Source organism: Ictidomys tridecemlineatus, chromosome 6 (genome assembly GCF_052094955.1).
Source record: "Ictidomys tridecemlineatus isolate mIctTri1 chromosome 6, mIctTri1.hap1, whole genome shotgun sequence".
Classification (NCBI taxonomy): domain Eukaryota; kingdom Metazoa; phylum Chordata; class Mammalia; order Rodentia; family Sciuridae; genus Ictidomys; species Ictidomys tridecemlineatus.
The window spans coordinates 118,416,343-118,443,638 of NC_135482.1; the positions used below are offsets into that span (position 1 = coordinate 118,416,343).

The following is a 27,296-nucleotide window of genomic DNA, read 5'->3' on the forward strand; positions in this document are numbered from 1 at the left end:
AACAATTAACTTGTAAAAAAGAAAAAGTTTATTATGGCTCATAGTTCTAGCCCAAGATTGGGTAGACTTTTGGTCTCTGGCAAGGGTGGCATATCATGGAGGGAGTGAATGGCAGAGAAAATTGCTTATGTCATGAGCCAGGAAACAGAGAACCAAGTTAGGAAGAGTTAAGTTTCCACTATTGCTTCCATAAACCTCCAGTGACTTAAAGACTTTCCACCAACCCCCACTTTCTATAGGTTCCAACATCTCCCAATAGCACCACCCTGAGGATCAAGGCTTTAACACGTGGTCATTTGGGGAACATTATTCATATTTAAACAATAGCAACCAATAAATGCTATGGATAGAGAAATCAACTCCAAGTTACCTTTGACTATAAGCACTGAGCATTATCACATGAAGTAAATCAGTGAGAAGAACATGGTTTTGAAAGTGACCAAGCCAAATGGACTTGGTTTGATCATAACAGAGAGGTCTTCTTTACTGTTGCTCCAGTCCTATGCACTTTGTAGACTTTTTAGGAACATATTGTATATGGTGGGTCAGTCTAGTGCTGGAGGTAAGGAGGACAAGTAAATATACCAGGATGAACCTGTTTTCTGTGCTCTGAATTACCCCATGCAATCCCTTCTATAGATTACTTAATTGATACACAGGCATTGGTCTACAAAACGTTCTCGGACAATTTTTTTTAAAGCTGTGATTTTTTTTTATTATTTCTTACATGACAATAGTGGAGTACATTAAATTCATAATTTTTTTGCATTACAATTCTTAATACACCTTTATACCACAATTTATCAAATCTCTGCTTGTATATATGATATGTTGACATCAAATTCACATCTTCATACATGAATTTTGTATAAAGATGATGGTCTCTTTCCAGTATCCCCTTCTCCCTCCCTTTCCTTCCCACCCCTATTCCCTATCTAGAGGTAATTTTCACCCATGCTTTCCCTCCCTACCCCACTTTGAGTCGCGCCCCTCCTCCATTATATCAGAGAAAACATTCAGCATTTTTTAGGGATTGGCTAACTTCACTTAGCATAATCTTCTCTAATGCCATTCATTTTCCTGCAAATGCCATGATCTTATTCATTTTTAGTGCAGAGTAATATTCCATTGTGTATAAATGCCACATTTTTTTTTTATCCATTCATCCACTGAAGGACATCTAGGTTGGCTTCACAGTTTAGCTATTGTGAATTGTGCTGCTATAAACATTGATGTGGCTGTGTCTCTGTAGTATGCTGTTTTTTGGTCCCTTGGGTATAGTGCAAGAAGAGGAATAGCTGGGTCAAATGGTGGTTCCATTCCCAGCTTATCAAGGAATCTCCATACTGCTTTCCAAATTGGTTGCACTAATTTGCAGTCCCACCAACAATGTATGAGTGTACCTTTTTTCCCCACATCCTTGCCAATACCTATTGTTGTTTGTCTTCATAATGGCTGCCATTCTTACTTGGGTGAGATGATGTATTAGAGTAGTTTTGATTTGCATTTCTCTGATTGCTAGAGATGATGAGTATTTTTTCGTGTATTTGTTGACTGATTGTATATCCTCCTCTGAGAAGTGTCTGTTCAGGTCTCAGGCCCCATTTGTTGATTGGATTATTTGCTTTTTTTTGGTGCTTGTTGAGCTCTTTATATACCCTAGATATTAGAGCTCTATCTGATGTGTGAGGGATAAAAAATTGTTCCCAGGATGTAGGCTCTCTGTTCACCTCAGAGATTATTTCTTTTGCTGAGAAGAAACTTTTTAGTTTGCATCCATCCCATTAGTTGATGCTTGGTTTTAATTCTTGCGCTATAGGAGTCTTATTAAGGAAGTTGGGGCCTAACCCCACATGATGAAGATTAGGGCCTACTTTTTCTTCTATTAGATGCAGAGTCTCTGGGTTAATTCCTAGGTCCTTGACCCATTTTGAGTTAACTTTTGTGCATGGTGAGAGATGGGGATTCAGTTTTATTTTGTTGCATATAGATTTCCAGTTTTCCCCAGTACCATTTGTTGAAGATGCTATCCTTTCTCCATTGCATGCTTTCAGCACCTTTGTCTAATATAAGAAAGTTGTAATTTTGTGGGTTAGTCTCTGTGTCCTCTGTTCTGTACCATTGGTATACCAACCTGTTCTGGTGCCAGTACCTTACTGTTTTTGTTACTATTTCTCTGTAGTATAGTTTAAGGTCTGGTATAGTGATACCACCTGTTTCATTCTTCCTGCTTAGAATTGCGTTAGCTGTTCTGGATCTGTTATTTTTCCAAATTTTATAAGCACTCTAGGCATAAGAGATAGTTTCTATCTAAAATTTATAATCATTATGACTTTGGAATGGTAAGCAGTAGACACCAAAGAAAAAATTTTTTTCATGCTCTTTTAGAAATAGGTGACTATATAAAGAAACATCTATTTTATTGTCGTCTGCTTCCAGAGTTGAAGTTGCCAAAAAGAAATATATGTAAGGTGAAGGCAGGTTTTAAATTCTGTGTCACTGAAGCCAGATATCAGTCAAGAAAATTTAGAGGAAGGAAAGTTTGTTGGGGGTTTATGGTTTCAAAGGCCTCAGTTCAAATATGGCCAACTCCATGGCCTGGGGCCTGAGGTGAAGCTATGCATCACAGGGTGAGGTCCCAGGGCAGGAAAACATCTCAGTTCATGGCATGGTCAGGAAGGAGAGAGAGAGGAGAGAGAGAGAGAGAGAGAGACCACAGGGAAGACGAGCCCTTTTGGGGTATACCTTCAGTGATCCACCTTCTCCAACTGTAAAGGATCACCTGTGGAGACAACCTGTGAGGAGGAGCACAAAAGAACAGACAGACACAGCAGACAGACAGGAGGAGCAGAGAGGAGTGAAGTGGTGAAGAAGTGCAGAAATGAACTCAAAGAACATATACCCCCGTTACCATGACTATATTCTCATTAGCGTTTCTTTCACCCGAGTGCCAGCTAACTGAGATAAAGTCCAGGTTAATACAGACACAGAGCCCCTTCTCTCCAAGGACAGGGTTAAGGAAACTAGGTAGTGCCTGCACGATTGTCTTATTACCTCACAGGGAGGAGGCTGGGCCTTCCAATCCTGGGAATCAGGGCTCCAGTTACCCCCTGGGAGTTTGCTCACTTGGGGAATGCTCCCCTGTCTATTTCCATGGTCAGAATACCTACATCCAACCATACCCCACCCGACAACAGTTACTACCCAGTCTATTAAAACTCAGGTGGATTAGGCTACAATTCTCACAATCCAATAATTTCACCTCTGGACATTCCTGCATTAACACAGGAGCTTTGGGGGAACACCTTCTATCCAAACCATAACAAGGCCTATGCTTTGTTATCACACTGTGAGAAAAGGACTTCTTTGGTACTTTATAAATGCTCTTTCTTATTTTTAGTCCTATTTCAGTTGGTCCTGACCAGATGTTGCTGAGAGGTACACAGCTGAAAAATACACAGTGGATCATTGGTGTAGTCATTTACACTGGATTTGAAACCAAATTGATGCAGGTAAAATAGTCTGTGATGACGAATTTTCTGATTCTGGATGTTTCCTTCTGATTATATGAAGTGAGGGAGTTTAGTATATATCTTTTGAATTCAGGAGGCTCGTTCCTCTTTATTACTCTGAAATTTAAAGGCAGGTTCATATTATACCCTCTCATTTTAGATATTTCTTCAGCTTTTCAAAATTATTTCTTACCAGATATTTATTACCAAATTGCAATTATCTTGTTTTTACAGTATAATTCTGTATGTGTGTGTATGTTTGTGTTTGTGTATGTGTGTGTATTTTGTTCTTTGGATATATGTGCATGTGTGCCTGCTGTGTGAACATGAATAAATGTGCTATTGTGCAGAATTCCGTCAAATCACCTCTCAAGAGATCACAGGTTGAGAAAGTAACCAACATGCAGATCCTCATTTTGTTGCTACTACTCTTTGTGATATCTGCAGTGAGCTGTGTGGGAGCCACAATCTGGAACAAAATGTACCTGGAAAACATTTGGTACATGGGAATTAGTGGTAAGTGTTTAAGAGTTCAAGAAGCTGCCACTTTGGGAAGTTATGCTTTTAAAATAGGGACTTTAAAGACTTGTTTCCCTGCTTTTGTTTAAAAGGGTCCTCCCTTATTCTAACAATTTTGGCTGGTGTCTTTTTTTTGAGAAAGTGATTGTAAAGTAGTACTAGAAACAATGTTCCCTTCTTAAAAATTTTAAATCTTTATTTATTTTTTAAAGCTTTATTTTTAATTGAGAAATAATTGCCTTTATATATGCAGTGCAATATGATTTTTGACATGTATACATTGTAGAACAATGTAATTAAGCTAACTTTTATATCCTTAACCTCACATACTATTTTCTTGTTCTGAAAACATTTAAAAGCTTCTCTTTTGGCAATTTTCAAATACACAGTGGATTAGTATTAATGATGGTCAGTACTGTACAATCAATCTCCTGTTTAACTGAAACTTTAAACTCTTTAACACAGACCTCCATTATGTCCTTCTCCCTATCTCCCAGACCCTGGAAACCACCATTCTACTCTCTATGTCAATGACTGACATTTTAGATTCTAAACATAAGAGTGCTGCAGTATTTGCCCTTTTGTGATTGACTTATTTCACTTAACACAATAGCCTTCAACTTCATCAATGTTTTTACAAATGACAATATTGCTTTATATTTTAAGGCCAAATAGTATTTCTCCTGTGCGGGTGTGTGTGTGTGTGTGTGTGTGTGTGTGTGTGTGTGTGTGTGTGTGTCTCATATTTTCTTTATCAATTCTTTGCTTGAAGGACACTTAGGTTGATGCTGAACCCTGGCTTTTGTAACTCTACTGCAAAAAACGCAAGAGGGCCTTATCTCTTTCACACACTAATTCCTTTCCTTTGAGTATCTACCCAGCGGAGGAACTGTTTGATCATATGATAGCTCTAGTTTTAATATTTTGAGGAAACACCATAGCATTTTCCAAAATGGTTGTGCTAATTTACATACCCCCTAATGGTGTACAAGGGTTCCCTTTTCTATCATTCCTTGATACGACTTGCTATTCTTTTATAAAAGCCATTCTACCAGATGTAGTATGCAAACCCATTGTGGTTTTAATTTACATTTTCCTGATCATTAGTGATATTGAGCATTTTTTTCACATACCTATTTGCCATTATATGTCTTCTTTTGAGAAATGTCTGTTTATGGCCTTTGCCCATTTTTTAATTGGGTTGCTTTCTAGCTGTTGGGTTTTTTAATTCTCTCTATATTGTCAATATTAGTCAATTATGAGACCGATGGTTTAAGATTGTTTAAAAATTATTAGGACAATTACAGATAGTTATGGCATTCCAAAATACAGGAGAGAGATAGGACTCAGGGAAGAAGCACAAGAATGTGAGCCAGACACACAAGGGGCCAAGTCTTTAGCTCTAACACTTAGTGACTATAAGAATTTTGATGAGGCTTTTCCTTCACCAGGCCTTGCTTCCCTCATTTGAAAATGGGAATAATACCTGCCTCATCAGGTCAATACAGTTTTGTGTGTGATGTACATTGATGAGAAAATGAGGACAGTGGGCATGGAATGGGGGGGGTCGTTTATTAAATCAATTTGCTGTAAGTAAAGTATTTTTAAAATTTTTAAATTTGTTCTTTTTAGTTATACATGACAGTAGAATGTATTTTGACATATCATACATACATGGAGCACTCATTCTTGTGGTTGTACATGATGTGGAGTTACACTGGTCATGTATTGATATGTGAACACAGGAAAATCGTGTCTGATTCGTTCTACAGTCTTAAAGTGAACTAGTATATGACATGAAAAGTTCAGCATTTTTTTAATTAATGTATTTCTATGTTTCAGAGTAAAGCATTATATACTTTCTGGCTTTTATAATCTGTCTTTGAGGATCTTGAACTATTTTAACCTCCCTTATGTAGACCTGTTTGGGAGCATTTTAGGAATAAAGAAACCAAGTTATAAACTCTGTAGATAGCATCAGACCCTGAGGCAGGTTTATTCTTAAGCCATGGGGATTTCCAGATGTTCCCTGTCCAATTTTGGTTTTCAATGTTATAGATTTTAGATTACTTTCAAAAGGCAATCTGGATTTAAATTTCCTTCTTCAATTTGCTCTAACAGAAGAGAGTTAATATTATCTGTATTAGTCAGCTTTCCATTACTGTAATAAAATTCCCCAAACAATTAACATGTAGAGAAAAGGTTTATTTTGGCTCACTGTTTTAGTGGTTCCAGTTGGCTTTGTTGTTTTAAGGTAGCATTTCATGGTAGAGCAAAGCTGCTTACATTTAGAGACAGGGAGCAAAGAGATGATGGAGGGGACTAGGGATCCCACAGTTCCCCTTGGAGGTATGTATCCAATGACCTAAGAACTTCCCATCAGTAACCCCCACCTTTAATGTTTCCACCATTAACCAAAAAGTTCACCCTTGGGCCTTTAACATATGGGCTTTTGATGGACTTGCTACATCCAAACTATGACATCATCTTATTTTGACATAAAAAAATAAGTTTATGTTCAAACTGAACAAGTTACTGATATTTTGGTTTCTATAAAATTTGTCAAGGTTGGTATGCCATATAAGTAACCTACTCTTCCCTTTTCTGTCAGACTTCTTTTTTTTGTTTGTTTTCATAATACATTTTTTTAGTTGTAGGTGGACACGATATCTTTATTTATTTTTATGTTGTTCTGAGGATCGAACCCAGTGCCTCATATGTACAAGGCAGGAACTCTACCACTGAGCTACAGCCCCAGCTCTCTGCAGACTTCCTGAAAGAGGAAGTGACTCTTATTGTTTCTATTTCCTGGTCACTATAGTGCCCATATAAAAAGTAGTTATGTACACATGACACTGACTTCAGTGGCATTCTGTTGCCTACACTGGATTGGCATATCACTGTTTAATGGCCCACTGCTTGTACTTGTGAGTGGTTTTATTGACATAGCCATGCCTACTTGTTTTTGTGTTGTCTGAGGCTATTTTAATGTCACAATGGCAGAGCTGGGTAGTTGCAAAGGAGATCCTCTATCTGTTACTAAAAATATTTCCTGCCTCCTGGTATACAGGGTCAAGTTCAGCCTCCTCCAGTATGCCAATACCAGGACCTTTATTACCTTATCCATTCCTATGGTATGATATACTCCTACTTCCTCCTCAGGACCTAATCTCCATCAACAAAGCACTGCCTGCTTTTTGGTATCTTGCAAGAACCTTACATTAACTGGTTGTTGATACCTCTAGGCCTTTTGTCCCATGCTCCTTTGGGCCTCAAATTCATCTCTGGTCCCTTTCACCTGAACACCTAACACTGCTCAACGAGGCCAGGATGAGGCAGTATCTTCTCTTGCGGCATTTCATGACTTACTTCTCCCAGAATTTTTACTTAGGAGTTCTATTTGGTTCTATTATAATATACATAATAGAATTCATTCCATTTCCATGTTTCATAATTATTGTTTATTTGCCCCTCAACCCTAGATTGTGAATTTTTTATGTATGTCTTTTAAAAAATGTTTTTATTAATACATTATAGTTGTGCACAATAGTGAGGTTCATTTTGACATAGCTAAACATGCATGGAATATCATTTGCTTTATTTTAGTCCCTAGTACGTCTCTCTTCACTGCCCTCTTTACTCTTCCTGTTTCCCTTCCTCTATGCTCCTGATCTTTCTCCTCGTAATTTATTTTTTTTAAATATATTTTTAGTTGTTGATATACCTTTATTTTATGTATGTATTTATATGTGGTGCTGAGAATCAAACTCAGAGCCTCACACATGCTAAGCAAGTGCTCCACCACTGAGCACTCTACCACTGAGTGCTCCAGCCCAATTTATTGTTTTTTAATTAATGCTTTATAGATATACACAATGATGAAATTCACTGTGTTATATTCAATGTACATAGCAAAATTTGGTCAATTTCATTCCACTGTGCCCCCTTTCCGCATTCCTTCTCCCTTTTACTCCATAGTTTGCTCTTCTTTTTTCATAGAAATCCCCACACTTTTTGTTCCATTTATTTATTTTATTGGTTCTTTTTATTTATACAAGACAGTAGAATACATTTTGACATAAATAATTATACAAGCATGGAATGTATCTTGTTCTAATTCACACCCAAGTGCCTCTCCTGAACAGATACTTCACAAAAGAGGAGATACAAATGCTCAACAAATATATGAAATAATGTTCAATTTGAAAATGCAAATTAAGTGAGATTCCATCTGAATCCAGTCTGAATGACAACAATCAAGAATACAACAATAAATATTGATGAGGATGTGGAAAAAAGGGCACACTCATACATTGCTGGTGGGACTGAAATTGGTGGCACCACTCTGGAAAGCAGTATGGAGATTCCTCAAAAAATTAAATATGAAACCACCATTTGACCTTGGTTATATCACTCCTTGGTATAAATCTGAAGGTATAAATGTAGACTACAGTGATGCAGCCACATCAATGTTTATAGCAGCTCAAGTAACAAGAGCTAAGCTAGGGAACTTAAACTAGGTGTCTTTCAACAGATGAGTGGGTAAAGAAAACTGGGTATATATGCTCTAGAGAATATTACTCAGCCATAAAGAAGAATGACTTTATGTCATTTTGCCAGTCAATGGTCGGATCTTGAGCCTATCATGCTAAGTGAAATAAGCCAGTCTCACAAAAGTAAAGGTCAAATGTTCTCTCTGATACATGGATGCTAACACACAACGGGGGTGGGGTTCTGACTACAATTGTAGGGCCTGTGAATGAAGGTTCTCTGTAGGTGGCCTGTGGGATAGAAACCTCCACTTGGATGATGAACATCACTGGGATACCTTTCTTGTGAGAGAAAGGTATCCCAGTGGGGAGATTGACAGTTGACCGTCATTTTTCTGAACTCCTACACGGCTGGCAGTTTTGGATTTGCTGAGTGCCCACTCCCCTCTGCTTGGAGTTTTTTGTAGTGGCTCTAGCTAGACACTAGGCCGTTGTCTGCAGTGTGGAGCCTTTGGGTGCGGACTTTCTGTGGACATACTGGCGTGGAAGCTTCCACCATGGCTGAGGCAGATGACTGGCATTTTACCTATCAGTGTGATGGAGTTAGGGTGTCAGCCCGTCGTTGCCTCAACTCCTGTGGAGGCTGTGGGGGAGCACTGGGTTGGGTTTTGCACTCCCTGGGCGTGACTTGTTGTCAGGTCAGCTCCACTCCACTTCCCTTGTCCACAGTGAAGGGGAGGGGTTTGGGCAGCATTCAACTAATAAAGATCTCTCTGCACTTCCGGATGGATTACTCAGACAAGACCATTCAGAAACTTTCCCTGTGGTTTTATTTGTAGGTGAGGAGAAGCTGTATGGGTTTACTTTCCTCTAGGGAGACTGGCTAGCTGTGGACTTTACAGAACGATTGCCCTGCCCCAGCACAGCTTTTAGCTCACACTCCGTGATCCCCTTCACTCTTTGCTGCCTCTGTCCCATTTTGACTTGGTTTCATTTTCTTTCCAACTTTGTTAAGGAAGTAAATTTATGGGCTTTTCCTTTTCTTCTTTGTCTCTTTGTTAAACCTCCCTTCTGAGTTTGGGTCAAGGACTTCTGTCCTTATTTTCTGCTCTGGTAACCAAATTCCAAGTCCCTCCAAATCTAAAGATGTCCAATATTGAGTTTTAGAGTGTTTACTCTGTTGCTCATCATTCTTATGAGTTGGTCTTTCGCTACATGTTTTTCTGGGCTATGGCTGATCAAGAGTTGCTGCCTAGATTTGCTCTGCCTTCTTCTCTCTAGATTATGCATTTTTAAAAAATATATACTTTTTTAGTTGTCAATGAACCTTTTTTTTTTTTGTAATTTACTTATATGTGGTGCTGAGGATTGAACCCAGTGCCTCACAAATTCCAGGCAAGTGTGCTACTGGTGAGCCACAGCCTCAGCCCTAGATTATGCATTTTTGAGGATAGGAATCATTGTACCCTTAACTTCAAGAACATTTTTTTATAACAAACTCAGTAATTAATTGACTAACTATAAGAAATAATTTTTGAGTTGACATAGAACTTTATAATGTTCTAGTCCAATTTCTTGACTTACTGCTGCGAAACTCAGATTCCATATGGCAACCCAAAAGTACAGATGTAGTGAGTAGCATATTTGGAAAAAGAACCTAGAATTGGTTCCAGACTATATCAATATGCCCAGGATACTCTAGTTCAAAAGAAGAGGACACTTGTTGGATTAAAATTATAACTGCACTTTCAATAATTAATAAACTTGGCAAAACACTGAAAGTTTTGTCTTGGTTTCTCTGTCCATAAAATGGTCATAGTAAAAAATCTACCTCTCGTTTTCTTAAAAGACTGATTTATAAATCTAAGGTAAATATAACAGTATAATCATGGCAAATAAGGAAATGTTAGTCAACTTGAGGTCATAGAGTTTGAAAAGATGTGACTTACTTTCAAGTTGATGTAATTTAGAAATCTAGATTTTGCTCCAATTGTCCTACATTACCAGTTATGTTTCTCTAAAAGAAAAAAAAAGAATACAAGATTTTTAACTTACAAGTTAAAATAATTCTTTAATTTTATTCAATTATATGAATTTGTGTTCAGCAAAATGTAACACTTGTACAAAATAATTTGGCTATCTTTTTTCAGTTATACCCCATACCCCATGTAACACAGATATATAAACAAAATATAAGATTGAGATGCAAGTTTTCAGAAAAATATATACATAATTCAGTGTGTACATATCCCCTGAACACCTTCAAAATATTTGAAAGTCACTTTTTCTGAAATTAGGTTGAATTTCTTATTGGAAAATTACTGTCTCAAACACACAAATGTCTCTTGAAAATATGAATATATGTATAGATTTTACAAAGCCTCCCATTTACCTCTTTTTTGGCCTTCACTACTTTTGTTAAATTTTAAAAAGTGTAATATAAGTACCTATTTATATGCTCATGTTTTAGTTTCCTTAACTAAAGTGAAGTCTGTCTCTGACTTCACACCCACTGTTACATCCAGCTACAATGTCCTCCTCATTCTCTTCCTCTTATCTCCTGCATTTAGCAAACTTCCTTCTCCTTCAAACTCTGCTCATCTCCTTTTCTGAGATGTTCCTGTCTGAGATGCTGGCCCTTTTCTTTAAGTCATTGTCACCATGCTCAATGTTCTGTGCCACCATGGAATTCCTCACACCATCTTCACTGACCTGGCTTTCTTCCTCAGTCCGAATCCTGAACTCCCTGAGAGCAGGGTGATCTCGAATCTCCGTGCTTCCCATACTGGTCATGCATGGCTGCTATTTGATTAATTTTCATAAAAATATTCATTTTGGGGTCCACTTTTAATCATGATTTTCATGGAAAAATTCCACAATTCTAATAAAGTGGTAATTCAAATCAGGATAAATGAAACCATTGTCTGAAGCTGTGACATAGTTCTGCTGATTTTCTCCACAGGTATCACCCCCCACAACCATGTGTTTGATATACTGGTATTCATTATCTTGTACCATAACCTTGTTCCCATCAGTCTGCTGTTAACTCTGGAAACTGTGAAATTCATTCAGGCCCAGTTTATAAACTGGGTGAGTATTAAAATCAGAAATTTAAACAAAAATTCTCTCTTGAGCCATGGCTTTTATTTGATATCAAAGAACTAATAATGTCATTGAGTCCTTGTGACAGGGCTAGTATAGCCACTGGGCCAGGGACGCTTTCAACAGAAAGACAAGCACTGGTGTCAACCTGGCTCAGTAATGATGGGACCCTTGTGTTAATCTTGAGGACATCATTTTTTCATACCTTTTTTTTTTTTCTAACTGTTGAAATAGGTTTAAGAGATAGTGGCTTGGTAGTGAGTATGGAAAGATAGTTAATCTAATAAAATTCAAAATACTCAACAGTGAAGGAGGCTTACAGGTCATAGCCAGAATGATAGATTCTTGGCAATCATTCCAGAATCACTTCAAATTAATTAAAAGTTTTTTAGGTTGTCAGTCATGTATTGACACTAATATTTAATGAATTGTGGACTAAACTAATTTAACAGTTTGAATGGGGCTATAATTTTTAATTATTATCTTTGAGTATTTGTCTTTGAAATAAAATTATTTCTAAATGTTGCATATTTAAAAAATCTTCTTACTGTGCCATTGGATGGCCATAATTTGAAGAACATTTTTTTGTTGTTGTTGATGTTATCTTTTGGTGGTGCTGGCATCAAACCCAGGATCTCATCGTGCTAGGTAAGGTTTCCACTACTGAGCTACACACCTCCAGCCAGAGAGTAATATTTTAACAGCCAAGAAGTGCTTTCAAGTGTATTCTCATTTAATTTTGTAGAGTGCTGTGAGATGAGACACAGAGATGCTAACTAACTTAGGCAAGTTCACAGGTTGGCTAAGGCAGAGCCAAGAATTTGAAAGCCAAGTCTTTTGATCCCTGTTCACCAATACAGGTGCCTCTGCTTCTCCTAAATTGATTCTCCTGTTGTATGAGAGAAGCTAACCTATTGGGTTAATCTAAGTATTCTACACTGTCCATTGTGGGTTATTTTTAAATGTTGGTCACATAGAAATACCAATGCCAGGGTCAGCCTTCTACAAGAGATTTTGAGCCTCATTCTAATTATGGTTTGGACTGTATTTTTCATTTGTTGCAGGATGAAGATATGCATTATGAACAAAATGATCTTTATGCCATGGCCAGAACATCCAACCTCAATGAAGAGCTTGGGCAGGTGAGAGACTTTTCAGGGAATGAGCAATGTGATAGGAGCTTCATAGAAGACTCTAGGGAGAGCTTTTGCAAATCTCAATGCCACCGTGAGAACAGGGTACAGTTCAAATTGACATGTGGAGTGGGAATAGGAGTAGGCATGTTTTGTTTAAAATATTGATAATTCTGCATCATGTTTAAATATACTGCATCATGTTGAAGGAGAACAAACTCAGTACAGGTTATTATGTGTTTATGAAAGAGTGAAAAGCTAGAAGGGAAGAAAGGGAAGGCTGATGTTAGCTCTCAGGTGGGCTAACAGTAGTTAGCTTTCAAAGTTAGGAACTGGCTGAGGAGAGCTCTTGCCTTCTTCTTCCCCTCCCTTCATGAGGCTGATGACCCACAAAAAGCAGCCAAAAGCTGCTATAAAATTTTAGAGATTGCTACAAAATTCTTCCCTTCCACACCCATACATCGGTTCACGGCTTCCTTGTCTATATGTATCTGTAAATTAAAAAATAATCTCCCATTGTTGTAGCTAAAAGAAATAAGACTTATAATTCTGATTTTTCTAAATATCTTTTTTTTCTTAATATGTTTTTACTAGATTGAAATTTCCCATATTTCAATTAATTGGGGATGTTAAGCTTCAAGGGTGTGAATTCTGGCTCTACCATCTATCTATCAAATTACCAGCTGAGTAATTTGGGCTCCTTGTGTGACTTTCCTGGCCTTGATTCCTAATATGTAAAATGGGTAATAAGAGCATCTTTGTCACAAGATTGCAATAACTGAATAGGATAATGTGCATATAAGGCACTCGGCATAGTCCCTGGAGTGTGGTAGGAACTTAATTAATGCTAGTCATATTAAACAGTACTTGGTAAATATAATTTTTAATTCATAATCACATTGTGTGGTATCATTTGAATAATGGGTTGTCAGTAAATATTTATTTAAAAAGCATTTTGGCTTTTGGAAATGCCTGTTCAGAGAACTACACCAATATCCTTTTATTTATTTTTTTTATATTTAAGAATTAAAAATGAAGGAGTCTGCAATAATTAACTCCTCTAGCATCTTTTCTCCTCATAAAAATCAGATTATTTATTTTAGAGTGTGTTTTCTAATTGGCAGTTGGAAAAGTACCATTTCATCAACCTTGCCTAGTCTTTTAGAGTAATAATTAAATATAACATTAATAAAAATTGATGTCAGTCTTTTAGAGTAATTAAATATAACATTAATAAAAGTAAGCTTTAGGACTCAAGCTTTGAAAATAGTTATTGCTTATGTAGGTAAAACATAATGAAAAGAGCAAAAATGATGAAATTGAAAACAGAAGGGCAATAGAGAACTTAATATTCAGGATACACAAAAACTTCTACAACTCAACAGTAAAAAGACAAATAAACTAATTCAAAAAAGCACAAAGGATTTGAATAGATCTTTCTCCAAAGAAGATATATAAATGGCCAATAGACTCTTGAAAAGATACTCATTATCATTAATCTTTAGGTAAATGCAAATCAAAATCACAATGAGATATTATTTATAACCATTATTATGGCTATTATTTTATTACAATGAAAAACAATAAAGAACAGACACTGATAAGGGTGTGGAAATTTTGCAAACCTTGTGCCTTGCTGGAAAAACTGTAAAATGGTACAACTGCTAAGATGGAAAACATTTTGATTGATCCTCAAAATACTAAGCATGGAATTATCATATGATCCAGAAATTCCACTTTTGGGTATGTACACAAAATGTTGGAAGCAGGGGCTTGAAAATATATTGTATAACAATGTTCATAAAATCATTATTTATAGTAGCAAAAAGGTAAAAACATCAATGGATGAAAGGATAAACAAAGTGGTATACCCATACAATGGGTTATTATTCAGCTCCTGAAAAGAATAAAATGTTGACACAAAGCTGATTGTGTGTTTGTGTGTTTGGTGCTGGGGATCAAACCTATAGCTTGGCACATGCTAGGCAAGTGTTCTACCATTGAAATATATCCTTAGCCTCTCATGGATGAATCTTGAGGACGTTATGCTAAGTAAAATATGCCATAAAAAGGAGATTAAATGATTCTATTTATAAGTCTGAGGTCAAATTCATAGAGACAGACAACTGAATAGTGGTCTCTAGGGACTGGATAGAGAGGAGAATATAGAGTTTGACAGAATTTTCATTTATTCTTAGAAATGAGCATTGTAGTTTTGACCATAATTAAAATTGCATAGAGTTTGTATTTCATTTTCATCTATTTAATGTTTTCTAGATACTTTTGATGAAATTTCTGCGGTAAGAAAATGAACTTGGCTTCTGATTTTCTTTTGGTTTGATGCTTAAAGTTTGTTTTGCATATAACTACTCAATTTTACCTCAAGTGTAAAACAAAGAACATAACTTTCAAAATAAATATAAATATTAAGGTAGAATTCTAATGGACTGCATTTCTTGCTTTCTAAAAAATTTACATATTTTAAGAATTTAGAAAGTACTTAATCTTGTTGTCTTTGATATGTAAGTACATTTTAAACATGTGATTTTTTCATGTTCACTTTTTGTTTAGGTAAAATATTTATTTTCTGATAAAACAGGAACCCTCACTTGCAATACAATGGCATTTAAGAAGTGTACCATTGCAGGCATAATTTATGGGTAAGTGTTTTTATTGCCATACTCTGTTGTAAATTGGTGCATTGAAGTTATATATAAAAGCAAAAAAATCACTGTGGTATGTTCATACATGCATATGACCTAATTAATGATTAATTTCATTCTGCTGTTCTTCCTGTTTCCCATACCTCCCTCTCCACTTTGTTCCTCTTCCTCTACTCCACCGTTCTCCCTTCTATTTTCATGAGAACTCCCCCTACACACACACCTTTAAAAATTTTATTTCTCTGTAGTTTCCATATATAAGAGAAAATATTTGACCCTCGACTTTCTGTGTCTGGCTTATTTCACTCAGTATGATATTCTCTAGGTCCATTCTACCAGCAAGTGACATGATTTCATTCTTCTTTATGGATGACTAAAACTCCATTGTGCATATAGACATTTTCGTTATCCATTTGTCTATTGATGGGCTCTGGGTTGGTTCCAAAAATTTGGCTATTGTGAACTGTGCTACTATAAAATTTGTTGTATATAGGGTACTGATTTTGGTTCTTTTGGAATAATAACAAGGAGTGGGATAGATGGGTTATATGGTGGTTCCATTCATAGTTTTTTTGAGGAATCTCCATATTGCTTTCCAAAGTGGTTATATAATTTGTGGTTCCACCAAAAATGTATGAGTGTATTTTTCCCCTACATCCTTACTAGCATTTATTATTTATATTTTTGATGACTACCATTTTAACTGGGGTAAAATAAAATCTCAGTATGGTTTTGATATGGTATTTCCCTGATTGATAGACATGTTCAACATTTTGAAATATATTTGTATATTTATGTTATACATATTACATTGTATATATTATATATTTGTATATTATAAAATATATTTATTTCTTCTTTGAAGAAATGTCTTTTTAGTTCGCCTATTTTTTTGAATGGGCTATTTGATGCTTTTTTGTGCTAAGTTTTTTTGAGTTCTGTATATATTTTATATACTGTATATATTCTATATATATATTCTGAATATTAATCCTCTGTTGGGGGAGTAGTTGGCAAAATTTATTCCATTCTGTAGGCTGTTTCTTCACACTCATGTTTCCTTCACTATTCAAAAACTTTTTAATTTGAAGCTATTCCACTTGTTGATTCTTGGTTTTATTTCTTGTGCTTTAGGAGTCTTATTAAGAAAGTTCCTGTATGTGGAGTGCCTACCTTATATTTTCTTCTAGCAGTTTCATTATTTCTAGTCTAATTGTTAGGTCTTGGATCCTCTTTGAACTGATTTTTGTGCAAGGTAAGAAACAAGAGATCTACAGTTCCATTCTTCTACACATGGATATCCAGTTTTCCTGGCATCATTTGTTTAAAAGGTCATTTTCTTTCTCCAGCATGTTTTTTTTTTTTTTTGCACTCTTGTCTTTCCTGTGTCTATGTGGATATGTCTCTATGTCTTCAATTCTATTCCATTGGTCTTCATGCCTGTTTTGATGCCAATACAATGCTATTTTTGTAACCACAGCTCTAGTCACAAAAGAGATCTGGTATTTTGATGTCTTCAGCATTGCTGTTCTTACTCAGCATTGCTTTCGCTAATCTGAGATATATATAATTTGTTATTCATCCATATGAATTTTGGGATTATTTTTTCTGGTTATTTGAAGAATGTCATTGGTGTTTTGTTTGTTTGTTTGTTTGGTACCAGAGATTGAATTCAGGGGCACTGAACCACTGAGCCAAGCCCCCAGCCCTATTTTGTATTTTCTTTAGAGATAGGATCTCACTGAGTTGCTTAGTGCCTTGCTTTTGCTGAGGCTAGCTTTGAACTTGTGATCCTCCTGTCTCAGCCCACCCCCTCCCCAGCCACTGGGATTACAGGCATGAACCACCTTGTCTGACTGTCACTGATGTTTTGATGAGGATTGCGTTAAATCTGAATACCCAAGAATATAGGAGGTATTTCCATCTTCAAAGGTCTTAAACAATTTCTTTCTTTGGTTTTCTATAGTTTTCATTGTAGAGGTCTTTCACCTCTTTAGTTAGATTTATTTTCAAGTATTACTTTTTTGAGAATATTGTGAATGCAGAAGTTTTCTTGATTTGTTTTTCAACAGATTCACTGGAGTATAAGAAAGCTATCATTTTTGTATACTGACCTTGTATCCTGCTACTTTGGTGAATTTGTTTGTCAGCAACAGAAGTCTTCTGGTGGGGTTTTTTTTCGGGGGGGGGGGTGGTTCTAGGAATAGGATCATGTCATCAGCAAACAGATAATTTAGCTTCTTCTTTTCATATTTACATCCCTTTAATTTTCTTTTCTTACCTGATTGCTCTGGCTAGAGTTTTTAAAATATCGAATAGAAGTGGTGAGAATGAACATTCTTGTCTTTTTCCTGAATTTAGAGGAAATATTTTCATTTATTTCTCCATTCAGTATGATGTTGGCCTTGGTTTTTTCATATAGCCTTTATAAGGTTGAGAAAGTTTCTTCTATCTCTGGTTTCTCCAGCATTTTAAACATAAATGGGTGCTGGATTTTGTCAAAGGCTTTTTCTGCATTATTGAGATGATCTTGTGTTTTTGTTCTTAATTCTGTTTATGTGATTAATTACATTTATTTATTTCTGTATATTAAAACAATCTTGCATCCCCGTGATAAAACTCAGTTGGTCATGGTGTACTTTGTGCTTAATGTGTTTTTGAATGCAGTTTGCCAATATTTTATGAAGGAATTTTGTGTCTATATTCATCAGAGATGTTGATCTTTAGCTTTCTTTCTTATGTGTCTGTCTGGTTTTGGTATCAGGGTGATGCTGGCTTCATAGAATAAATTTGGGAATGTTCCCTCCCTTCCTATTTCATGAACTAATTTGAGGAGGATTGTTGTTAGTTCTTCTTTAAAGGTTTGGTAGAACTCAGTTGAGAATCCATCTGGTCCTGGGCTTTTATTTGTTGCTGTTTTCTATGGTTTAGATATGATGTGTCTCCCCAAAGATCATGTGTAAGATAATGCAAGAAAGCTTAAGAGGTGAGGGCTGGGGTTGTAGCTTAGTGGTACAGTGCTCGCTTTGCATGTGGAAGGTACTGATTTGATCCTTAGCACCATATAAAAATAAAACAAAGGTATTGTGTCCATCTACAAATTTAAAAAAAATTAAAAAAAGAAAGTTTAGAGGTGAAATGATTGGGTTATGAGAGCTTTAACCTAACCAGTGCATTAATCCATTGCTATGGATTAATAGGGAAATAACTATAGGCATGTAGGGTGTGGCTGGAAGAGACAAGGTGTGGCTTTGGGGTTTACATTTTGTCCTTAGAGAGCAGAGGTCTTTCTTTGCTTCTGTATTGCCATGTTTTCAGTTGCTTTCCTCTCACATGTTCTTCTGCTTTGAAGTTCTGCCTCACCTTGGAATAAGAACTGAGACCTCTGAAACTGTGAGCCCTGAATAAGCTTTCCTCCTCTATGTTGTTCTTGTCAGGTCTGTTGTTCACAGTGATGAAAATCTGGCTAAAACATTGTTTCAATATCATTGCTTGATACGAGTCTGTTTATGTTTTCTATACCTGCGTGTTTTAATTTGGGTCAGTCATATGTTTCTAAACATTTGTCAATATCATATAGATTTTCCAGTTTATTGGAGTATGAATTTTCAAAACAGTTTCTAATGATGCTCTGGATATCAAAAGTGTCAGTAACTTTGATTTGGATCTTCTCTTTCTTTTGGATTTATCAATCTTGCTTTCAAAGAACCAACTCTGTTGCATTGTTCCTTTATATTGTTTTTTATTTTCAATTTTATTTATTTCAGCTTTGAGTCTAATTATTTCTTGTTTACTACTGATTTTGGAATTAGTGTTGTCTTCCTTTCCTGGGGCTTGGAGGTGTAATGACAGATTATTATTGTAAGATTTTTTTTTTTCCAGTGTAGTGATTCAACTTTCCTTTTAGAACTGCCTTCATATTGTCCCAGAGATTTTGCTATGTTGTATATCTGTTCTTGTTTGTTTCCAAGAACTTTGTTTCTGCCCTGATTTTTTTCTCCAATCCATTCCTCATTCATATGTGTATCACTCAATCTCCATGTGTTAAAATTGTTTCTGTTTTTTATCTTGTTATCAATTTCTAATTTAATTCCATTATGATCTGATAAAGTGCAAGAATTATCTCTATTTTTTCTATTTGCTAAATGTTGTTTTGTGTCCTAAGACATGGGCCCCATTTGATGCAGATTCCATTTGATGCTGAGATGAAGTGAATTCATTTCAGTGAAATATTTTATAGATGTTTGTTAGGTCCAGTTGATTGATAGTAATTTTGTGTGCGTGCTTGTGTGTGAGTGTGTGTGTATGTGTGTGTGTGAGTGTGTGTGTGTGTGTGTAGATGCACCAGCATTTGGGACATGAATATTTACAATCCTTATATTCTTTTGTTGGATGGAACAAACTTCCTTGTCTCTTCTGATTAATTTTAACTTTAAGTCTGCTTTGTCAGATATGAGAGTCTCACTTGTTTTTAGTCTCTATTTGCATGGTATATCTTTCTTTAACCTTTCACCTTCATCCTGTGGGTGTCTTTGCCTGGCAGGTGAGTCTCTCAAAATATGGTTTAGTCCTGTTTTTTAATCTCTTATGTCAATCTATGTCTTTAATTAAAGACTTGAGGACATTTACATTCAGTTGTTATAGAGAGGTGATTATTACCTCTTGTCATCTTTATTTAAATGTTTTATTCAAGCTTCCCTTTACTAAGCTCTTCTTCTACTAAGATTCACTTATTTGCTTTCTTTGAGTTAGTTTTGCATTTCCTTTGCATGAAATGTGTATTTGCTGTAAAGTTGATTTAGTAGTCATGAATTCTTTTATTTTCTGCTTTCATGAAAGGTTGTTATTTCATCAAATCCAAAGGATAGCTTTACTGAATAAAGCAGTCTTGGTTGGCAATCATTATCTTTCAAAACTTGTGATGTTATTCAAACTCTCCTGGCTTTTAAAATCTGGGCCAAGAGATCAATGCTAATTCCCATTGTTTGCCTCTAAATGCAACCTACTGTGTTATGGTTTACATATGAGGTGTCCCCCCCAAAAGTTCATGTGTGTGATAATGCAAGAGTGTTTAGAGATGAAATGATTGAGTCATGAAAGTTAATCAAATCAGTGAATTAATCCCCTGCTAGGGATTAACTGATTAGTAACTGAACACAGGTAGGGTGTGAGTGGAGGAGGTAGGTCACTGGGGGCATGACATTAGCATATATATTTTGTCCTTGGCAAGTGGAGTCTTCCTGGTGTGATATCCTGAGCCACTTTCCTCTACCACACTCTTCCACCATGATGTTTTGCCTTGCCTTGAGTTCACAGCAATGGAATTAGTCATTTATGCACTGAGACCTCTGAAACTGTGAGCTCCCAAATAAACTTTTGCTCCTTTAATTGTTCTTGTCAGGCTTTTTGCTTAAAACAGTGAAAAAGCTGACTAAAACATGCTGTTTTCCTTTTGAAGCTTTTAAAATTCTCTTCTTGTTCTTTATATTAGACATTTTAATTATAATGTGTCTTAGGATTATTTTTGATTTTGTCTATTTGGGGTTTCCAAAGCCATGTCATTTCCAAGATTTGGAATCTTTCCAGAAATTATTTCACTAAAAAGGCTTTGCACACCCTTAGTTGGATCTTGCTTCCTTCCTCAGTGCTAGTGATTCTCATATTTGATCTGTTCATGCTGTCTAATCCTGAATATCCTCGTCATGATCTCTTATCACTTTTATTGCCAAGTTTTAAAGATTATATACCTTTCCTTTGAGGCCCGAAAATCTGTCCCCTGTATGATCTAATTTAATTTGATTTATTATTTTATTTTTAGCATACCTATTTGTCTTATTTCAGACTATCTATGTCTTTATTGAAATGATTTTCCATATGATAAACTATATTATCTCTTAGTTCATTTCTTGAATCTTCTTTTTCCTTATCATTCTATTCACCAAATTTTAAAATTCTTTGGCATTTCATTCATTTCAATGATGATTCAGTTGTTTGGGGGTTATAGACTTTTGGAGGCATTTTATTTCCTTGCTTTCCCATGTTTTCTGTATTTCTGTGTTGAGATTTGCCACTCTCCTTGAATGGAATATTCTCCAGTAGACTGCTCTCACTTTACTGGGTGTTCCAAGAATCCAGTCAATATGTTTTCAGTATTTTGATCCATCACTTTCCACACATATGGGGAGCTTACTATTGCCTGTAATTGCAAATACAAAAGAGCAAATCATCTACTACTAAGTCTTTAAACTTGTTAAAGAGTTTTCTATAACTCCACTACATCTAAAGTGGGAGGATGGGGGATAGTATGCTAATAGGTTGAAAGAATTTTATTAAATAAATGGAATTGTTATTACACTACATAGGGCATGAAAATGAAAGAGAAAAAAAGTGACTGAATAAAAGGAAAAAGAAAGGAGAAACAGAGAAAAATAATAGGAAGGGGGAAGGAAGAAAGGCAGAACATTAAAATGTGAGTAGATGAAGAAAGAGAGGCCGTCAGTGTAGAAAACAGATGTAAAATGTATTATATAAATTTCATTAATACATTACCCAGAAAAAATAATGACAAGCAACCTCCCATTAAAAAGTAAACACCCCAAATCACTGATGTTAACCTGACAAAAAAGGAAAACTAGAATATAGAGAACAAAGCAGTATACAAAATAAGTAAATTCAAAAATATAAAGAATAAAAAAACTAAAACAAGACAAAAACAGAAAAACTAAAGAACTAAACCAACAGAAGAAAAACCTGACCCAAAAGCAGAACCCATCCCAACACACCCTCAAAAAATAAAAATAACATACATTCATATACATGAACAAAAAAAATACAAAATTTGAAAATAAGTCAGGTATGGAAAGTACAAGGATAGAAGCAAAAAATGGAGAAGTGATGAGAGAGAAAAGAAAGGGTGACAGTATAAGATAAATGTTGAAGTGAGTAAGAAGAGAAACAAAATGAATAGGTCCAATTAGTACAAAATTTTACATAAATTAAAAAAAAAAAAAGCCATGGGTCAAGACACCCCTCTGGAACCCTAGCTGTCCAGAGGGCCAAGGCAGTTTGATTACAAGGCAAAGGACCATTCCAGCTACCTAGGAAAACTCTCCTTGAATGGAATATTTCTCAACACTAAAAGCAAAGGGATTTGGGGATGCAGCTCAGAGGCCTTGTGCCAAAATTAAGCAAAATACAATCAATTATCATGTAACAACAGCAGAATAAATTTAAAAAAAGAAAAAGAAGAAGTGGGGAAAGACGGTAGGCAAGAGAGGTAATAGAAAGGAGAGAAAAAGAAAAAATGAGTAGAGTATAATTAAAAATAAAAAACAACCAGGCACTGTTGCTCACACCTGTAATCCCAGTGACCCCAGAAGCTAAGGCAGGAGGATGGTGAGTTCAATGCCAGCCTCAGCAACTTAGTGAGGCCCTAAGCAACTTAGTAAGATCCTGGCTCAAAAATTAAAAAGGGCTGGGGATGTAGCACAGTGGTTAAGTGCCCCTGGGTTCAAACCCTGGTACAAAAAATAAACAAACCAACAAAAAAAATCCTGGTAGTATGGATCTGTCCAATTAACACATTATTACATTATCAATAAAAATGCATAAGATTATGGATTAAGTAATACAATTTCCAATAGAGTCAGGGAATCCATTGAATTAATACATAAAATGATACCAGTCTAATAAAGACTAACAGCAAGGAATCAAAATTTATTCCTTGCTGATGTTTCTGAGATAAAGATAGTTCTTAGTGAGACCTCCTGGTTTGGCCTGTCTGTAGACATAGAAGGTTATAGTGGAACCTCAGAGTGACTCACCTGTATGTTTATTATTAGATCTTAGATTATTAGATCTTTCTACATCAGACTTTTGATTCAAAGGCTTCCCTGCACTCAAGTTCTTGCATTTTTCTATGCTGGTGTCCATTTGTCTGCCTTTGGTATGAGCTTATGTGGTTACAGAGCTTTAATGGATCATCTAAAAGTCGGTAGGATTGTTGGATGGAAACTTTTGAGTGTCTTCAACCTTGTTGCCTGCTCTTTCCCAGGGTGGAAGAGCAGTTTGTGTTCTGAGTAAACACCTTGTCCCAGGGACTAACTGAAATATAACTATTCCTTCTCTTTTTTGGTGCTAGTGGTTCTGCTGGTCTGAAAGATCCACCTGCCCAGTTTAAATGGGAGCCCCCTGCCATCAACTGGAGAAAAGATGGGACCTTGGGTGACCCAGAGAGTCTGTGAATCCCAGCAGGTGTGCTCACTTGCTGATAAGACCTTGTTAACCCCTACAATTGGAGCTTGCTTTTCTTTATTGCTACAGGGCATTAGAATGGGTCTGAGAGTCTCCAAGGGTCAGTCCTAGGAGATTGGCTGCAGTGTATTGCCTGGGCTGGACTATTAAACTCCATAGCTGTAGTAGATATCCCATGGTAGGCAGTTCTAAAAATCCCACACTATGAATGGTTTCAGGTGCATGCCTGCAGCCCTGGCTTGACAGCAGCTCTTGCTGTCTGCCTGAGAGGCCCGAGTAGCAAATGTGGCTCCGATAGGAATTGTCTGGCACCAGGCCATCCAATGATTCAGCCTCTTAGTCAGAACTCCCAGTAGGGCTGTTCCACAGACCTGTTCCTGGGAACCTACCTTTCTAGTGAGAAAGAAGAAAAAAAGAAAGAAAAAAAAAAAAAAGATGGAGACTCATGGAGTTTACGTTGGATCTTGCATATGTTGAAAACAGTGTAGAAAAAGTTATAACACATAAGAGTGTGGTGATCCCTGCTCTTCTGTGTACAATTTTGCCCTTTTAAGATGGATCCTGGTCCCAGCTCTCTCATTTTTCTCCAGCAGCTCTGATCCTGAGTCACCTTAGTTTGTTGCACTGCATTTAAATCTCCTTTGTGTTCAAACAGCGTATCTATATGACGGTGATGTAAAAAATTCTTGTGATCTGTATGGTCCCCTCCCTCCCTCTGCCATTTTGCCTTCAGCACCCTGAAAAGGGGTTTCCCCTCCCCTACTAAGCAGCCAGGCATGCCCTGAATTGATGTAGAATACTCCACTTAAAAAAACCAAAAAACTGTAATTTTTCTAAAACAAACAGGAAAACCACAAAAAAACCCAAAACAGAAACAAATAACAAAACAAACAAAAACTCACAATATTCCTCCACTCCTGCTGACCATTTTCTCTTTTTTGGGATCCAATTCATCTTCCAGCAGCTCAACAACTATTTTTTTTATTTTTTAATTTATTTGTTCTAATTTGTTATACATGACAGCAGAATGCATTTGGATTCATAGTACACAAGTGGAGCACAGTTTTTCATATCTCTGGTTGTATACAAAGTAGAGTCACACCATTCATGTCTTCATACATGTTACCTAGGGTAATGATGTCCATCTCATTCCACTATCTTTCCTACGCCATATCCTCCCCCTTCCCCTCCCTCCCCTTTGCCCTAATCAAAGTTCCTCCTTTCCTCCCATGCTCCCTCCCTACCCCCATTAATGGATCAGCACACACTTATTGGAGAAAACATTTGGCCTTTGGTTTTTTGAGATTGGCTTACTTCACTTAGCATGATCTTCTCCAGCTCCATCCATTTATTTGCAAATGCCATGCTTTTATTCTCTTTTAATGCTGAGTAATATTCCATTGTGTATATCCAAGCAGGGGGCATGAATTATGCAGGAGGCTGTTACCCACTATTTTCTTCCTATCATTTATTTCTTAAAATGAGTTAGCTTTTATTTATTCTAAGACTTATCTGAATTTCTAATAGTATAGTTGTATCTGAATGATATTGAAACTTAATAGAGCCTGAATGAAAGCTTGTGGTTGTTTAAAAATATGGTTTATATTTGCTTTTATACATGATTGGAAGTTTTGAAGAGTTTTATATTGATAATCTTGTAACTTGTGTATTTCTTCCTTCATTTTCTCTTAGAAATCATTCAGACAATACTGACGATGGTAACGAAAACCTCAGGTATGAACATTTTTCTTTCCTACTTTGCCTTTGTTCCTTTTCCCTGAAGTCAACTTTTCTGAATACTAGAGTATTGATTTGTATCACCTTCCCCTTGTCCAGACCTCAAATCGCAGCTTCCAGAAAGCTCCCTGGGTAGATCTCTCCCATATCATATTCAGAAAACTTAGAATTTATCCTTTAATTTACTGCTTTTGAAGTTACTTTGTTTCAAATTATTTTTAACTAACAGATTGAGTATCCCTTTCCTGAAATGCTTGGGACCAGGAATGTTTGGGATTTTGGATGTTTTTCAATATTTGAGTATATGTAATGAGATATCTATATACAACTTAATACACATAGCCTGAAGGTGATTTTGTACAGATTTTTAGATTTCAATTGACACATAATAATTATACATGTTTATGGGGTATAGTGTGATATTTTCATACCTGTGTACAATGTACATTGATCAAATCAAAGTAATTTATATAACCATCATTTCATTTATTTTGTGGATGTGTGCTCAGAATGTTCAAAATATTCTTTTAGCTATTTTGAAATATACAATAAATGATTGTAGCTATTGTCATCCTACTATGGAAATAAAACACTAGAAATTAATCCTCTTAACTATATATATTTTTTCCAGTACTGGGGATTTAACCCAGGGGCACTTAAACACTGAGCTACATCACAAGCCCTTTTTATTTTTTATTTTGAGACAGGTTCTTGCATAATTGCTTCAGGCCTCACTAAATTGTTGAAGCTGGCCTCAAAGTTGCAATCCTCCTGCCTCAGCCACCTAAATTGCTGGCATTACAGGTGTGTGCCACCATGACAGGCTTAATTGTAATTTTTGTGCAATATTTTTGATAATTTTGTTCATGAAGAAAGGTTTCATGGTTTGGAATTTTCCATTTGTTTTATCACATTGGTTGTCAAAAAATTTTGGATTTTATAGAATTTCAGATTATAGATTTTTTAATTAGGGATGCTCAACTTGCATACAGTTTTCAGTACAAGTGTAGGTATTTCTAATGCCATTTTGCACTTGATGTCTGGGAAGATGTATCATTTTACTGAATTAGATATTTACTACAGCTCTATAGACTCTGTGTGGATCCTTCTCCTTTTGAGTATTGGCTGGTGCCATTAGGGACTCCTGGTCAAAAGTAATCTTCTGTATTCTTCCTCATAGTCGAGCATCTTTCTGTGAATTTAATGACCCTAAATTATTGGAGAACTTTGAGGATGGTCATGTAAGTCTGCTATTTTCCCTTCAAAATGGACATGATAATGCTGTATAACTTTAAAACTTACATGTAATTTCCTAAAAGAAATATAATTTTCTGAACCCAGTAGAAGAAAGTCTTGGAAAAAAATGATCCACCAACCAAGAATTTCTGGTGCAAAGGAATTTTTTGCACCAATATAATGAGCTAAACACTGACTTTATTGTGTGTGCATTTAAACATCATACAACACCTTTTACTATGTAGTTATCTATTTTTCAACTATCTTCATTGTATTTCATGCCATCAATATCTTCATTATTCCAACATACTGATATACTAGATTTGAAATCTTGATCTTCTATAAACAAAGTGATCTTTTAAAGCATACATCCATACCTGTTTGTTCTTTGCTTAAATACCCTCTGAGTACTGGCACTGCACTAAGGATAAAATCCAAACTCATAACCGTGGTCTTCTCTCCAACCTCATTTTTTGGCACCGTCTTTTGCTCAAGCTGCTAAAGGTCACACTTGTCTAGAGGCACCACAATCACACAAAGCTGCTTTCTGCTTCAGGTCCTCTGAACTTGCTGTGTCCTATGTCAGGTACAGGCCACCACAAGTGACAACTCTACAAACAGTGAATAAACCTTTTTTGTTTGGATATTAAT

At 36.0% G+C, this 27,296-nt stretch overlaps 1 protein-coding gene across 33 annotated transcripts in view; it reads left to right on the top strand.

The window, feature by feature from the left end:
- Positions 1–27,296, top strand: part of LOC101976208 (phospholipid-transporting ATPase IB-like) — a 267,727-nt gene that overhangs the window by 139,377 nt on the left and 101,054 nt on the right. For 32 of the 33 annotated variants that reach the window (XR_013423261.1, XR_013423265.1, XR_013423264.1 and 29 more), the window contains 7 exons: positions 3,401–3,512; positions 3,863–4,028; positions 11,484–11,611; positions 12,688–12,765; positions 15,328–15,416; positions 25,365–25,406; positions 26,590–26,650. Coding sequence is in view for 30 of the 33 variants with exons in the window: in XM_078015651.1 (XP_077871777.1) it covers positions 3,401–3,512; positions 3,863–4,028; positions 11,484–11,611; positions 12,688–12,765; positions 15,328–15,416; positions 25,365–25,406; positions 26,590–26,650 (676 nt within the window). In the remaining 3 variants the exon portion in view is untranslated. The remainder of the gene's footprint in view (positions 1–3,400; positions 3,513–3,862; positions 4,029–11,483; positions 11,612–12,687; positions 12,766–15,327; positions 15,417–25,364; positions 25,407–26,589; positions 26,651–27,296) is intronic. The other variant, XM_078015665.1, reaches the window with a different exon arrangement.